Raw genomic sequence first — 17,228 nt, forward strand, 5'->3', positions numbered from 1 at the left:
TTGCATCTTACTGCCAAATCCATATGTTACTTAAAGCACTTGTCCATATTGAGAATAAGTGCATCCTAAATTAAACCGGGCCCATTCGGTGTGATTGGAAATGTCCCTCCTTAACAATGTTGTCTGTCCTTCAACCACATCTTTCATCAATGAGTTTTGCTCCTCCTTCTCTGCCACTGTGACGGATTCTCTTCTTTGTAAAATGTACTTTATCTGATGTAGCCATACGTTCAGACCCAGTGACCTAATTGGCACACTCCATGGGCATACTCTCCCCACACTCATGGACGTGGTTGGGCCTTCCTTGATTGACAGTCTGTATCTCTCCCTCCAATAGAGTTCTTTAGTTCCTTCCTCTAGTTCCAGGGACGTGGTCTGAACTGACATGGTTTGCCGCATTGCATTGGGAGTGGTCTGCCCTTGTTCCAGTGACTCGGTTAGTCTCTCAGCAGTGGTATTGTCGTCTTTCTGCAATAACATACAAGGCGCCCCTTTGCTTAAAGTGGGTTCTATCTGCTCCAGCCATGTTATTTTACTCTGCAGTGGTGTGATCTGCCCCTACTCACCACCCTCCAGTACAGTATAGCGGTTGGTGTCAGCTCCAGTAACTCTTGTCCATTTGCAGAAGCTGGTTTTTCACTTTGGAGAGTCAAACCAGTTGCACCAAATTCAATGCTTATGGACTTGCAACACCTAAAAACACCATGTAATTAAATATCTCAGATCGGTAAATAACTACTTTCATAGTTGTCTATTTCATTGTCCTGAGGGTAATGTGATATGTAATTTCACTATAAGATGAGGTGACGATAATTTACTTTGAGGTTTTCATGAGTGTTGTCTGGGTTCTGGATTGCAGAGTTAACCATAACATGTGAACGTCATTGGTTCTTGGTTTTAATTCATAACCGTAACTCCACTTTAACTTTTTAAAGTGCATTCCTGAGATATCTCTTTTTTAACCAACTTTAAGCTGTTATAATGAAATTAACATAACATTACATTAACCTTGTTTCTTCACTATATATGCAACATTTTCCATAATAATCTCAATAGGCGGCATAGTAGGTATTGTTCAGGTGAATACGGATTTCTTGTAGAAAGTTTAAGTGCAGTAATCTCAGGGGCATCGTTGTTTATCATTGACAAATAATGTGCAGTGGAGCTAGAGCTTGGAAGCCACAGCTCTCTTCAAGGATAATTATTACATGTGATTTACCCTAATTACAAGAATTTAGGTCGGGAGGACCCTTTCTTGGGGATGTCTCTTACTGCAGCACCAGATCCTGTACACAGTTCTAGGGTCCTCGGGGGTGAATTAAGTCTACTATATACTCTGCAAGGGCAGCTCTTGGGGATAGAATTCTACGTGTTTATCTTTATGGTGGCCTCATACTCTAACTACCTCCTCATGCCTTTTTGAGGTGGATATTTAAAGTGGCCATGGGAACGTACACTGTTGGGCAATCCTGTTGTTTTGCCCCCGCATTGAGGATGATGTAACATTTGCTTCTGCTTTACGACATTGCATAGTGTGATCCAGGTATGGTTGCCTTCTTCATCCTGTAGCTTTCTAAATTTGAAAGCCACCATTTTATGTTTATCATAATGTTGTCAACATCGGCCTCCCATGTGCAGCTGCAGTGAAGTGCAGTGGGCACTTTTGGATTAGCTGGTGAACGTGTAATTCTGACTCTCGGACACAAGGACGTTTTCTGTGTGTTCCTGGCCACATATTTGCTCTATTAGTACACTCTTTAAGGTCCAATAGACGATTTAGCTTGACTTTCTTTTTTTCTTTTGCAGTAAGACTATACAGCACGAGTCTCTATTCATTAGTGCAGCGCACTTCTCGGGCCCTGCTCGATTATGCAGTGACTTCAGATGCGCGCATGCTTCTGGCTGTCCAGAGACATTTAGCCGCAACCCAGGATGAGAACGGAGACACGTAAGTCACTTTGGAATGAAAAAGCAGCCATAAGAGGCTCAGAAATTTGCTTCGGAAGTGTTTATCATTCGCAAGATGTCAACAAATGGTTTAATTTATTCTAATACCCAACCAGAGCGTTAATTCTTTATCTTGCTTACGTTCGGTCCTTTATTAATATCAAAACGATCTGTATGTACTGTTCACATCCTATCAATCTTTACGCAGATCTCTGTGTGCTGTGGACCGGACTTATTATTATGATATATCCCCAACTGCAATACACCCAGTGACCCCAGGCGGTATTGCCCCCACCTCCAGGCCCTCTTTTCTCTGATCTCTCTCTGCTACCCCCCACCTCCGTGCAAGGTGAACCATGATCACGCCAACTGTGGCCCCTGAGTCTGTGCACTGTTGTCCCTTGCCTGCTGTTACCCCACGACCCATGTGGTCCGGGCTACGACCCCAGTGTGCTTCTGGCCCCAATTCTGTGACCTATTGTCCTCAGAACCCCATGCGGGTGGGTCCCCGTCCCCACCCATGTACTTTTGGCTTTCACCATGTGTTTATTAGGCTGTTTTGCACACCGCCATTATCAGTACACCATCTGCTTTGTAAGTTGGGTATGAAGATGGTGGAACCTCCAGTTTTCTTTATGTTGCTGTGAGATTGTTTTGAGGAATAGCAGAGATGGTGTCTCAAAAGTGGTCAAATCCATTGGTTCCCTTTTTCTGTTTTCCAGCTGTTGATTACAGTTCAGGCCCCATTGTTTTTACTTCATTGTCTGCTCAAGGTTGGCGTAAGAGAGATGTTTGCTTACACCTGAACAGCATTGTGTTCTGAGATTACCTTGCACTCTGTCGCTGTCCTTATGCTGCACAATGGGAGCCTTCGAGTTCCTCTCTTGACACTGTTGCATTTACATCCCCTGCAGGCCTTTGCACTTGGCAATCATCCATGGACAGAAGATCGCCATCCAGCAGTTGGTCCAGGTGATCATGAGCATCCCAAACCAGGAGATCCTCAACATCGCCAACAACCTCTGTCAGGTATTAAGCATGCAGTTGGGGGTGTTGTGAAGCAGGAGGCGAGGGCACGCAGGAGACATGCTCACAGTTCCTTCAGGTTGATGGAACCTTGACTCATTGCTCCCTCTTTTGATGCTATTCTTGCCTCTTCCCTTTCTTTTTCAGTTTAATGCCGAACTGTTTTATTTGAGCAGAAAAAAGTATTGTTCTCTGCGTGGTCTGAGCTTTAAAAGCTCGTCATTGACACAACAGTTTTCTATGCCTTTGTTGTCAGAGCCCTCATCTGGTGGGCTTTTGCGTGAATATGTTTAGGGGTTCTTGTAAAGGGAAGAGCAGATTATAAATTAGGCTGTGCTGTAACATTTATACAGAAGTATGAGAGCCAAGGGGACTAAAGTTAAGAGTGTCCTGCACGTGGAGTTTAAAAGCGAAAAACAGGGGAGAGCGATAATGAGCTCATGTGGCTCTATTCAGGGAAAGCTAGATAAGTAGTGATCTTACACAAGACATCCTCATTTACATATGGAAGAGAAAGATAGCATTTGCAGGCTTTGAATGGAGTTGGGATCCTTGGTCAGTAGATGGAGAGGGGCCACCAGAATGTTTCCTTTTCCCTTTCTGTTCTTGAGACAGTCAGTGTCAACGTTGCAGATTCACCGCAGATCTTGATGTTAGCTGTCAGTATGTGGCGTGCTTGAGTTTGAAGAGGGTGCAGCAAACTTAAACTGTGATGCGTAAAGGGGCTGGCTAATGCATATGTTGGATGTTTCTTCCTTCTGTAAAATCAGCTTTCACACCAACACTTGGACAGCCGCTTTACTTTCCATTAGTATCAGTAGTATCCTGGATGAACAAAATAAAGTTACGTCTTTTCATTCAGTCAATTGATGTCACCCCGAAATTTTCTAAAGAATTGCCATAATGTAACGCACCCATTAGCACAAGCAGAAAAACATATAGCAGTGTTTGACATTCATGTTTTATGAATGCTAAAAAAACGCCGGCTGTGGGAAAGCATAACACTATTCTAGTAAAAGCAACCAAAAATGTAGTGCCGTGAGTCACTGCGTCATATACTTGCAGGACTCGCAGATGACATCTGGGTTGCCCTGTAGGGCAATGTATATATAGCGGCAACGTCAACACTGCCTTTTCCATCATCCTGACACAAATAAATTGGGCAGCAGTAGTAGCAATGATTACTTGTAGTGTCTACAAATAGCAAAAGTCTAATTTTAAGCAATATGCAAAACAGGTATTGTTATTTCAAAAAAAGGAAGGAAGGGGCAAGATCGAGTGAGATAAGGGGTTATCTCCCCTTTTTAGAAAAATAATTGATGGAGAAAAAATAGGCCCCTTCTTGTCACTGGAAAATGACAGATTTGCTAATAGTTTGAAGTGACATCGATGTTCAGGTAGGGAATATTTGTTACGTTCGGTCACTTAAAAGTTTTGCTATAAGAAACCCTTATGTCCAGTTTAGGTGCAGCTGAGAGAAATTAGGTGACCCCTCGAGTCGATCACTTGAGGATTTTAACATTTGAACATAAATCCTAGATTTGCCTTTACTTTCTTTAGCTCTAGGAGACCAGGTTTAGTCCCTTTGTCGCCTTACCTTTCGCCTTGTGTTTGCTTCCTGCCTTGTAATTCATCCCGGTTTTTCCACTTGCCAACTTATCGTGAGTGGTTAGATGGGGTCAGTTTGTGATCTTGCACAGCCCTGCCTTGACACCTTCCGTGGTGCTAATTTCTGATCCTTTTTGCTTTTCCTGTTTAATCCCACCTGTTTTCTTGTTGTTGTGCCTGTTTTTAAGTTCAGCGATAGGGCATGACTATACTGATTTTATACAGTGAGGACAATGATCTAACCTTGTTTTTACCCTCCGTTTGAGTTGAAAGTCCATTAAGGGTTCCCCTCCCTTCCCACTTGCCACCTATGCATTGTCTTCTTTTTTCATGTTTGTGCATACCACCTATCTTCTCATTGACCACTATTTTTATGCCCCTTCTGTGACTTTTACTCTGTTTTTCCTCTGCTGTCACACTTATTCTCATTCCCCCATAAAACCCACGTTGAAACCTTTCTGCCTTTCCCTTTCCATTTTGTACTATCTGCTTGTTTTTGCTGGCAGTAGAACCCTACGGATTGACTGACTGTGCTACTGGTGACAAAGTGAGGACAGTCAAGACACCACCTGTGACCCTTGCACGGTGGACCACTGTTGAGTAAATATTGATTTTGGTTGATAGTTTTTCACATCCAGAAATAAAAGTGACCTCCAATATTGAGACCAAACCTCTTGTAAACTTTCTGGATAAGACGTTCACCAGAGAAGGGCTACCTTGTACCTTAATTATGGACATTGGTCTCCAGTGAATCTAAAATGTAGCGATAAAAAGCTAAAGTTCTAACTCACAAATTGTGGTGTCATCTTGAAGGGATTGGTCTTTTTGAGCTTCTTAATTAAACAATGTTATCTAGTCACCTGACCAAATAATCCGGCAGATCATGCAAGGAGGAACTCATGAAACGGTTGGTGTCGTTCTGAATGACTCTCCATGCAACCACAGGGAAAATCCCATTTGAAATATTACTAGGGAGACAGGCAACTACTTTGCTGTCTTCTGGTTAGTAGAGGTGTCGAAAATACAAGAGTGTGTTGTGGAGCACAATAGAGCTTTCTGCAAAGGAAATGCCAAGGATAGTTCAAAGGACAGGAATGCATGATGTATGCAAGGCTGTGCTTCAACAACATCTAAAGCAATACAAAAAACTAGTAAAAGAAGGTTCGAAAGTTTCCTTTCCCAAGCAGCTGGCTAAAATGTTCAAGAGTGCTTTTAAAACTCATGACAGGTGCATATGGAACATGAAATGGGTATCTTTAGTTGAGTGAATATTGTGCTATAAAGGTAATATGATGGTTGTCTTCTATGATTTTATACTTCAGTATGAATTGGTACCTTGCTGTGTACAATGGGTTTTATTATTTTTTAAGTTTATTTCTTCAGGCTTCAGGATCTCGTCAGGGTTGCTCATTTATGTTTGTCAACGGAGGGAGGTGTGTGGTAACTGCTTACCTTTGCTGACAGTGTAATCATGCCAGGCATGCAATCACCAATGTCCTTCTGTAAGTTTTGTTTCATTACTCTATTTGAATTGTGTTAGTTGTGCTGTGGGTGAGAGGAACAATAAAGAGGCCACAGTACCCAAAAAAAACTTGATGGGTTTTCTTGCTCGGTGTTCACACATTTTCTTTTTCTTATTCCCTTTTTCCTTTTCTTTCATCCCATCATCCTAATTGCATTATGCTCCCTTCAATAATTTATACTTTCCTTCAAATCATTCTCCTTATTTATTGACTCTTCCTCTTTCTGATCACCTTATCTTCCCTTCCATTCCTTGTCAGATCGACACCCTCCCTGTTTCCATTCCTGCTTTGTTTATAGTATTGTTGCATTATCTGCTTCATCCATGTCTGATTGCATTCATAAATTCTGTTCCTGCCTCCTACTCCCTCCTGTTTGCTGCGTGTCTGGTTTCCTTTCTATTTGTGAAATCCACAGTCGCTCCTGCTGCAGTTTCCAGCGTTAGTGTTGATAGTCTGTACTTTAACATTCACAGACTCCTCTGCACCTTGGAGTAATCACGCAGCAGAAGCGGTTGGTGGAATTTCTTCTCCAGGCTGGTGCTGACCCCACCCTTCTTGATCACTCAGGAAACTCAGTGCTGCATTTGGCTGTTCAGGCAGGAGACGATGAGATGTTAAAAATCCTTCTGAAATACCTAACTGCTTCCAACATGTACCTTCTCAACGAGCCCAATTATCATGGTATGTGTTAAACACCAGTTATGTCTTAACTGTTTGTTGTGTTATCCAGGGCACCCTCCTTCTACTGATGAAGTGAATTGCTCAGTTTTATGGTTCACCATCAAAACTAGATGCTTATTTGTGGAAAACACGTTTTGTAAAAAAAAAAAAAAAAAAAAAAAAGAACAGTAAATAAAAAATGCCCAGACTGGTTTCGAGGTCAGAATCACATGTCACTAACTGGGCATCCTCAGCTAGCAGTAAAAGCACTGACTGTGTAGACATGTGTTTAAGAGAGTGTGTGTGTGTGTGTGCGCATGCGTGTTCACACACTTCAACTATGAATTGTGTTCTTCCAGGATTGTTCCCTGTACATTGGGCTGTGAAAACCAAGAGTGAGAAATGTCTGGACATCTTAAACCTACTGGTGGGCAAGGGAGCCAATGTCAATGCAGCAGAACGCAAGAGCGGACGGACACCTCTCCACCTTGCTGTGGACATGGATAACCTCAATATTGCAACTTACCTCGTGAAAAAGGTATGATGGGACAAATAATAAACACACATTAAGATGCCTTAACAGTGTTACAATAACACCACACACACTGATATGCCTCAAAAACGTTGAAATCACACTGTACCCAGTGCTTAAATTGAGCCAGTAGTTGCTGGTGGGACAACCCAGCACTTATTTTTGGGGCCGGTGGGACCCACTGGCACTTACTTTTCCCCTTACCAAACATTCCCTGAGAGCAAGCGAGAGCAAACACCCAAACAGGAAAGAAGGAAGAGAAGATGGAATCACTATCAACAAGGGAAAAAGCAGGACCTTGTAAGAGTGAGTACATAGGCCAGGGAGTGTCTGATGGTGGATTAAAGAGGAAACACACATACACATACACACACACGCACACACACTCTCACTCACTCTGTCTTCTTAAGCGGGGACTCCCACTAGGCCTGATAAGCCACTTGAACTGGATCCATCTAAACATTGATTAGTTGTTTATGAGCCTCATATGTCTGCAGACAAAATGCAGATACATAGCACAGCTAGACATATTGTACTATGAGAGAGGGTTGTGAGCTTTCAGCTTGTAAGCAAAGGGAAAGAAACACATAAAAAAATAAATAGTGGGAATGTGGAGAGAGGAACACGTTGGGAAACAATGAGCATGGTAGAGAAAGAAAAGAAAAAAAGTAAGGATGAGAGAAAAAAGATGGGTAGTCAAAAAGGAGAAAAAGAACACAAGGAGAAAAGAAGGTTGACGGGAAAGAAGGTAAAGTGAAAGGAAAGAAGAAAGTAAGGTGAAATGGAGGATGTAATGGTGAAAGAACCATGGGATGGAAGAGTGAATGGATTAACTGGTGAAAGTGTGAATAGGTGGAAGTATGGAAGAATGCGCAGATGATAGAGTGAAGGGATGGACGTTTAAAAGACAGGTAGATAGATGAGCATATTGCTGAATAGATGAAAAGATCGATGGAGCAATGGGTGGATAATGTAAAGTTGACGGTATGGATAGATGGAAGGATAAGTGAATGGGAAGATGGTAGAAGAATGAAAGGAACTCTTCTTAGGAAGGCCTCATTTGCATGCTTCACATGCTCAGTCTGGTTAGAGATCTGATTTGAGTGGGGGTTATGTTCATTGTCTGGTTACTCCCTTGACTCATTGTTACAAATTAAGCAGTGGCTGTAAACTGTCTGGAACACATCTGACTGTCAACATCTAGGGGTGATGTGTGGGGAAGATCAGTATTTCTCAGTGGAACTTAAACTAAATAAAAGCTTTCTGATTTTTCATTTTGGGAAAAAAACTTACGAATATGTGGACAATTGTTCCTGTATCCGAATTATTATGAATATTCTGAACAAAAACATGCCATTCTTGTGATTTACGGAAATCACAAAGAAAAGTAACTCCAAAAGCTGCAGATAGGTCTCATAAAACACAGCAAGTTCTCAACTCATTTCCACGTAACCATTCACAGAATGAAAAAGGACATTGCATCGAACGTATAATTTATTGACAAAGCGAATGAGCATCATGTTTTTTGTTCCAGAAATAAAATCCACCAGTGACAATTGATGGAGATCATCCACTAAACTTTTCTATTAGAACGCACAAAATTCTGAACCTGCGCACTCTGGGATAAAATTAGAAGCACTGAAGTCTGCTTTTATCTGTTATTAAGATATTCGTTGATAACAATGCTTTTCCCACCCCTGTCTGAGACTCCACTTATGTGAAGTTTGTAGGAGGGATGGGCTCTTGCAATCAGGCCATAGTCCGCAACGTTGAATGCAGTCCAAAAATATAGATGCAGGGAACCCATCATTTGGTTTAGTCAGAAACCTTTGTTTTCTAGAGGTCTGTTTAGGAACGCATATACATGTATTTATGTATATGTTATTTATATTGTGTGACACTAGTCAAAAGGCTGCAGAGTGCTGTATGTTGTCAAAGCAAGTTGAAGTCAGCGAGTAATTGGAGAGGAAGTTGAGTTGTGGTCGGTAATGCATTGTTCTTTAAAGCGATGATTCTTTAACGTTTTCCTAAATTAGAGTGCATTGAAGTGTTCATAGTAGACAAAGGGATGTTGTTCCATGTCCTGGCTGCATAGATGGAAAAGGTCTACTTTCTTCTTTTATACATTTCTGAGCCTGCAGTGGGATGGTGTCCTGGCTTGCAGTGTGCCAAGAACCACAAGAGTTGGTGAGATTGTCTGCAAAATAGATTGGGTGGGCTGGCTGTGATGGCTTTGTAAGCGATTCAACTGGTCTGGAAGATAGTGCAGGTTGGAAAGGGAGCCAATGGAGATCCAGCAGGATGAGGATGATTTGATTCTATTTCCTCAAGCCTTGGATGAGGCGTATTGTAGCTTGTAGGATGGAGAAACCAGTAAAAGACATTGCCTTTTGCGACTCCAGGGCACATAGAGCGGTGGACGGCTGATATTGTCAAAGGCAGCTGAGAGGTCTGGAAATACCATGAGACAGGGGTCATCTTTAGCTGTGGTCAAGAGGGCATCGTCTACCATGTGTGAGGTGGCAGTGTGCTTGCTGCAGCATGATCTGAAACCAGACTGGTAGTCGTGCAGGAGGTGGTTAGCATGTATGCACTCTTGAGTTGCACCTAGACTGCTTTTTCAATGATCTTGCCAAATGAATGGTAGGTGAGTGATGGGATGATGGTTGGAGAGGTCATCCGTGTCTAGTGTAGGTTTCTTTAGGAGTGACAGATCAGGAAAGATCCCTTTTGTGAGGAAGGCCTTGTCAATCGTAAGTAGGGGTAAGAGAGGATCTCCAGAGAGTGCTTAGATGAAAGACGATGGTTAGACAGCATCTTAATAAGAAGTGGCTTTGAGAGGTTTGAGTATGTCAGTCATATTTAGGAGAGATAGGGCTTTGAAGGTTGACAAATGTGGGATTCTATAAGTCCACAGGAAAGCTGGGCTTTGGGTTTTTTGTCAGATCTGTTGTATTATTTCACTCAAAGGCACTGCACTTTTCTGTGGAGTAACGAATAGGTATGTCCTGCAGGGCATGCACATTTGTTAGGTTCATTGCCTTTCCAGAGGAACCTATCTGCTTTAATGATCAGGAACCAAATGCCCTAAACTATGCATCAGAGCTTCACAACCAGACTTAAATCATCCAGTGCTGGTTTACAGGAAACCTTCCATTATTGATCAAAAACATGTATCATTTGTGTTAGTGTGAGTCAGGTTTTAAAGCTTGTCAAAGGATAATGGAGGCAATGTTCAGTATGTCAATATCATTGACATATTTATTTGACATTTACAAAAAAAAGTCCCAAAAAGAAATTGGAAATATTATTTTTTGTAAGAAAAGCTTGTGCATGATGGGAAATCTACATTATTTGTTAATGAAATATAACAAGTAAAGTCAAACCAGCACAGTGTGAGAGTCGGTAGTTCTAGTTCTTGATAATAAAGTCTTGGTGCCTTTAGTTCTGGGGCCAGCTGATCGGTCATGAACCAGAGGGCAGTTATACCCGGAACAGTATGGTTTTCCTGAGTTGGAAAGTTTGTGGGGGGAAAAATGCATAAACCCCTAGTGAAGAGTAATAGTTGTAGTGTCTGGTTCCTGGTGCCGAATTTAGGTACTAGCTAGTCCCGGGGGGAGGGGGGGTTGGGGGGGGGGGACGACTGTCACTTAACACCGGTATCTCAAGGCCCCAGATACTCTCCCACCTGACTCTTTAGGATAGATTGAGGAGTCGAGGTTTATTCCAGGAGGCTGTAGTAAGGTTTGAGTTCTGTACAATACATCACTATAATTACACGCACAGTAATCTCAATATCTGGTCAGATCTATATTAATGAAAATATTAGATCTACGAAAAGTAAATGTTGGGCAGATCTAATGAGGTACAGTGCAAAAACAAAATTAAGACATGGGAATTGTTAAGTAAGGTGCTATAATCAGAATAACAGTCTCATCCATGAGACAATGTTATGTAATGGGCCAGAGGTCACAAGTCCTCAAAATTCTCTATACATTTTCTGGTTTCATTTGTTTACTGTATAAAGTTTCTCAAGGACTAAAATTATAAATGTTTCAGGTGTGCCATATGTATGCCCTTTGTCCCGTGCCCTAGGTAAAGTACAACTCAGTAGTTTGAACTCAGGCCACTGGGCACATTATCAAAAATCTCTAAATGCCCATGCTCCACATTAGTGTGAACTTGGGTGCCTAACTTGCATTATGTGAAAAGATGCCGTTACAAAACAAACTAATTCAGAAGCCCATAGTTCATTTATCTGTGGTCTTCACAGTGCAGTTGTTAGAACATAACTACCACACAAGTCTTTTCAGTGCAGGTAGGTACCACACAGTTATGTTTGGTTTACAACACAGTACTTTACATCACAGGTGTATGGGAAATGGACATAGAAAAGACAGAGGTGTCTCTGCAGGAGGGAGCTCCACAGCCCCTCCCCCCACAGACCACATCATAACTGTCTGGACTGGAGAAGACTGAGGACTAGCTGAGTGGAAAAGCATCACCTCGGACCAATAGGTCCTCTCCATTGTGCAGGAAAGTTACTGCCTTGAATTCCAAACAGACCTCCCTAACATCCCACTCTGCTATCCCGTTCTGAATCCGACCGCTTTCACCTTCTGGAGACAGTGGTTTGTGTGCTGTTAGCAAAGGGTGTGATAGAACCAGTATCTGCACACCAACACAGGACAGGGACATACTCCTTATATTTTTTTGATCCCCAAAAAGGACGTCTCACTCCAGCCGATCGTCATCCTCCAGTCATTGTACAAATTTATCCTCTCTGAACCCTGTTATATGGTCACATTACTGGACACCATGTTACTGCTGTGCGATGGCCACTTTATGTCTCTGGATTTTAAGAAATCAGTTCCTGATCCATTCAGCACATAACCAGCACCTCTGGTTTGTGGTGAACTACCAGTTCAAGGTGTCACCGTTAGGAGTCACTGCACCTCCGAGGGTGTTTACATAGCGCCTAGCGTTAGTAGCGCTCACCTGTGCAGAAACACTCTGCACGTCTTCCCATACTTAGACTGGCTGATCGGAAGCAGTAGCAAACATCAGTGCCTTGTACATTCTCAAACACCAGTGTCCATGCTTAAGAGCTTAGGTTTTGTCATCAATGCGACAAAACCCAAATTTCAGCTACAAAAGGCCCTTCCTAGGCTCAGTTTTAAAGAGGTAACAGGTGAAGCACATTCCAAGGAAAAGAGGGTGAAGGCATTCCAGCTCTAGCCCATCTTTCTTCAAACTGTAATGAAAGTGTTGGAATATAGCTTCATGCATAGCGTTTACATGCACCCCCTACAAGAATGTCTTGTAAGGCACACAGATGGAATCACCTCAGGAGGATGTTGTTTTGGTAATGAATAGGATACATCACACTCTGCTTTGGTAAAACAGAAACAACTGGTTGCTTGGGAAGCTGATTCTAGACCACCTGTCACAGGGGATTATCACCACTGATGCATCTCTTGTTTTGGAGAGCTCTTCTGTCTGCGAGATGACTGTCCAAGGCACCTGGACACTTCAAAACCAGGGAGGGCCATATAGACTAGCTGGAGCTTCAAGCCCTCAGATTAGCCCTGAACGCTTTCCTCCAACATGTATTTGGCGGGGGGGGGGAACAGTACTAATGAACACATACCACATGATCGGCATGCTGTACATCCACAAGCAGGCAGGCAACTTTTCCCCCAGCTCTCTGCCCTAGCTCTGGAGATTATTCAGTAATTCAGGGAATTTCTAATATATTGTTCATGCAAAGTAAAATATAATAACCATTCCGGTTATTTCAATGAATTTCTATTTTTATTTAATGTAAAGTAATATTTCGTTACGATACGTAAAGCAAACCCACCCCACAACGGATGGCACTTGGTTGTGAGTGGTAATGGCCAGCGCCCCCATAGGGAGTCAACCCCACATCGTGCACGGCCTTTGGTTGTGCACTCTGGCATTGGCCACAGGGCTTGGCGGGCATCCAACCCCACACGGGCAGCCAACCCAATGCTGCATACAGTAGAGTCCCATGCTGCCCACAACGTTTGGCTGTGTGCAGCAGGGTGTTGGGCACAGGGCTTAGTCTGCAGCAAGGACCTGTGGCCATCAATGCCCCCCAAGGGCAACCAGCCCATATTGTGCATGGCAGCGCAGGTAGCCTCAGAGCATGGCCTGCACACAGCTCCCCTCCCTGAACCAAAAGTGGCCCCAGGGATCCCATTCTTCGGGGCCAAACCATAAATGTTAGAGGGTAGGAGGGACGCAAGGCCCCCCTCCCCAAGCCAATTATGGCACTGGGAACCCATCTCCTGGGGCCAGAATATATAATCTCAAAGGGAGGGGGTGTGCATCTTCCTTCCCAAAGCCTTATTAGACCCCGGGGACCCCATCACCGGATACCACATTAAATCAAAAAGGAGAGGGCCCTTTGGACTTGTCCCCATCCCCCACCCATGAGAGGGCTTCGGGGTTTAAGGTCACCCATCCCCCTGTAATTGTGTTTTATTTGTTGTTTTTTTTTGTTTTTTTTACTTCTGGACAGGGGACTAAGACCCTCAGTCTTCTAATGGCTGCTAGCAGCATTTTTCTCATGTTGCTGGCAGCCAGTCTGAGAGCTTGCTCCTGTAGCAGTCTGACTCCTGCTGGACTGAATTGGCACAAGGGAAGAAAACCTCTCTGGGCTAATCAGAATGTTCTATTTTTTTTATTGGTGTGTCCGCGGGACACTCGCAGCCTCAACCATCTAGATATACAATTATTTTTAAACCTTAATTTCTCAATAACTGTGCTTTTGTGATTTAGTGTAAATCCATTCACTAGTCGGTTGACCAAGATCTAGCTTTCTGCCAAATTTTGTGTAATTCCGTTCAGTGGTGTTTGCGACAGTACTTCCTTAGGAAGTCTATGGAAAATGCAAGGGGATTTTGCGTTTTTAGACTCCCCTTTTCTCTCGGTCTCTGTTTGACGTATCACCCCAAAACTTTCCATGCAGAAACTAGGCAAAAGAGAGCACTTTTGAAAAGATCAGTGGAGATTCGTCAAACGATGCAAAAGTAATACAAAAACGCATTTCCTAACTTCCTGGCAGTAAACGGATGCCCTTTTGACTAGCAAGCCTTAAGCACAGTGATCAAGGCTTGTTAGCTGAAACGTGTGTGTGTGTCTTTATCCTATGGAAACCTGGCCCTAATTATTGTGTGTATGTATTTATTTGTGTGTGTGTGTGTGTGTGTGTGTGTGTGTGTGTGTGTATATGTATATATATATATATATATATATATATATATATATATATATATAACCTTAAACACTCCTTTAAGTACCAGGAGAACCAGGACACCTCCAATATGAAAATTCTATTTATTTCAGCACAAAATCCAACGCGTTTCGGCAACAGCCTTACCCATGGATACAACATAACTGAAGTGCTCCACATAAATAGCCCAAGTTAATCATAAACATAAAAGACAGACAAATCCTAATACACCCACTAGAAAGCACGTATTTGTGGCGACCATCTTTAAAATACACATTCAGTCTTAATACACTGTACTTAATATCATATAATTTTTAGAATTCATTCAGTATCCCCCATAAGATTTTATATATCAACAGACTTAATCACAATTATTTCTCCTGATGTTACTCTCAAACAAATAAATACTTGGTACAAAATTACAAAATTGTAAAATTATTCAATTATTAAATAATTCATTTTCTGACATTTAGGTAAAATATCTATATATATTATCAAGTTAAAATCCAATATACTTCATATAAATATTTATTACTCAAACCCATGTCTAAATTAATACCATTTCATCTTATATTACCCAAGTGGACATATATACTTGTATTTTTATTTGAGTTCATTCGGTCTACAAATCTAGGCCATTTAAAATAACAGAGATAACAATCATACATAATAAATAGTGTTTGTTTGGGGAGAAAAAATAAAAATAAAAAAAAATAATAATAATAATAACAGTATAAAAACAGTAGTAATCAGGACAGTATTAGAATAAGATCAACAAGACTAGATATTTGATTGTAGATAAAAAGTACAATAAATAAGACATGGGTTAAAATGTTAAGAGAGAAAGGATAAAAACTAGGATATAAAATTCTGTCTAACATACCAATGTGTGCAAGTGTTTCCCCGTAGGACCTGGTCATCATCAATCCTCATATAGGGGGCAACAGGTTCCTGCTAAGAAATTTCTACTGATACTACTAAAAAAAAAAAATAACAGCTGGGACTCCTTCTGTCGACTAATGTCAAGATGGCTCACATGCCCTTTAAAACAATAAGCCTACGCCGGATGTACCAGGCCTCCGCTAAAAATTTGGTAACTGTAATAGCTACCACGGAGGATGTGTCGTATGTACAGATTCTGGTGGCGCTTGCTCTATCATGTAATGACATATTTTTGCAGAGGGGAATGATCCACCTCCCTCTGGGACTCTTATATGAAGGGCAAAAAAATAGTATGTGCTCTATTGTTTCTTTACGATTTTGGCAAGAGATACATCTATCATTTGAAACGATGTTAGAGGACCAGTGAGCCGTAAAACCATTGATAGGCAGTGTACCATATCTTAGTTGGAGATATAAAGCACGGGCGTACGGAGGCATGGGAAGGTTCAAGAAATTCTCAGGCCAGGGCTCGTACTTAAGTTGGAGAAATTCCATTGTTAGCCTGCCCGCCCCTTTTTGATGCAAGGAGTCTTCATTTACTTTCTCCCAATATCTTTTAGTAACAAGTTTCCTTGCGTTATCGGGGATTTGCTCCGGATATTTCCAGTAGGAAGGAAAACCTATTTTGACCCAGGCAGATTTCATTTCCTTCAGCCATGGAATTTTCTCCAGTGCCTGAGGGGTGGCTATGAGCTCTCTTATGGCCAGCCTGTATGGTTCGAGTTCAACAGATTTCCATAAACGAATCCAATAGGAAAGAGGCCTTAGGGCTGCAGTGGTTTTAATACTGTTTAAACCTAGGTCTAGCCTTAGAGGGGTCATTGGTGAGCCCATACCTAGGCGGGCGATCTGTCTAAGAAAATGGTTTTCCTTGGTTTGCAGGATATCAAGGTTTTTGTGGGACCCCCAAAGTTCCGCTCCATAAAGGGCCGCTGCTCTGATTTGGACACTGTAAATCTCTGCAAGTATGTTCAAGGGGGGGCTCGGAGCCTTTCTCGATCTACGGACAAGGGCCCCACCTCTCTGGCTTATAATGAGAGCCCCTTTGTCAAGGGATGCCTTCCATTTGCCTGTGGTCGATAGTCTGAAACCCAAGTAGTCAAACTCTTCTACTTTCTCCAAAGGGATCGAGTTCATTTCTATGCTAGCACGTGATCGTTTCTTGGAGGTACTATATATCATGAGTTTTGTTTTCTTGATGTTTATGTCCAGACCATAATCACTACAAAAAACACAAAATTGGTTGATCAGGTTTTGGATTCCCATTGGCGATTTAGATATCAAAATTGTATCATCTGCATATAGCAGACACAGGATTTTTTTCCCAACCAATTTAGGTGAATCATTTATACAGTTCTCTAAGTAGTGAATGCAATTGTTGATATATAGCAGAAAAAGAGTGGGTGCCAGGACATCCCTGTCTAACACCTTTTTTAATGGCTACGGGGTCAGTCAGCTCGCCCCCCTGGCCACATCTAATTTGAGCAAAGGTATCTTCATATATACCTGTAAGTAACTGCTCTGGAGGATATCATATCATTTCAGATGTTGTCCACAAATAACCTCATTCTGCTTGTACATCATAGTTTCTTAACCCAAGTGGGTGGACATACAAACTCCATTCCTGAAAAAGACTTACTAAAAACCCAACACCTAATTCCTTAAATTGATAAATATTAAAATAACACCAACAATCCAAAGTTCTATTGTAATAAATGGTCACCACATT

General features: G+C 42.0%; 1 protein-coding gene across 1 annotated transcript in view; it reads left to right on the forward strand.

The window, feature by feature from the left end:
• NFKB2 (nuclear factor kappa B subunit 2) overlaps positions 1-17,228 on the forward strand; it is a 201,013-nt gene that overhangs the window by 123,271 nt on the left and 60,514 nt on the right. The window contains exons 14-17 of the mRNA XM_069240340.1: positions 1,807-1,948; positions 2,862-2,976; positions 6,578-6,785; positions 7,124-7,302. Coding sequence (XP_069096441.1) covers positions 1,807-1,948; positions 2,862-2,976; positions 6,578-6,785; positions 7,124-7,302 — 644 coding nt within the window. The remainder of the gene's footprint in view (positions 1-1,806; positions 1,949-2,861; positions 2,977-6,577; positions 6,786-7,123; positions 7,303-17,228) is intronic.

Source organism: Pleurodeles waltl, chromosome 6, assembly GCF_031143425.1.
Source record: "Pleurodeles waltl isolate 20211129_DDA chromosome 6, aPleWal1.hap1.20221129, whole genome shotgun sequence".
NCBI lineage: Eukaryota > Metazoa > Chordata > Amphibia > Caudata > Salamandridae > Pleurodeles > Pleurodeles waltl.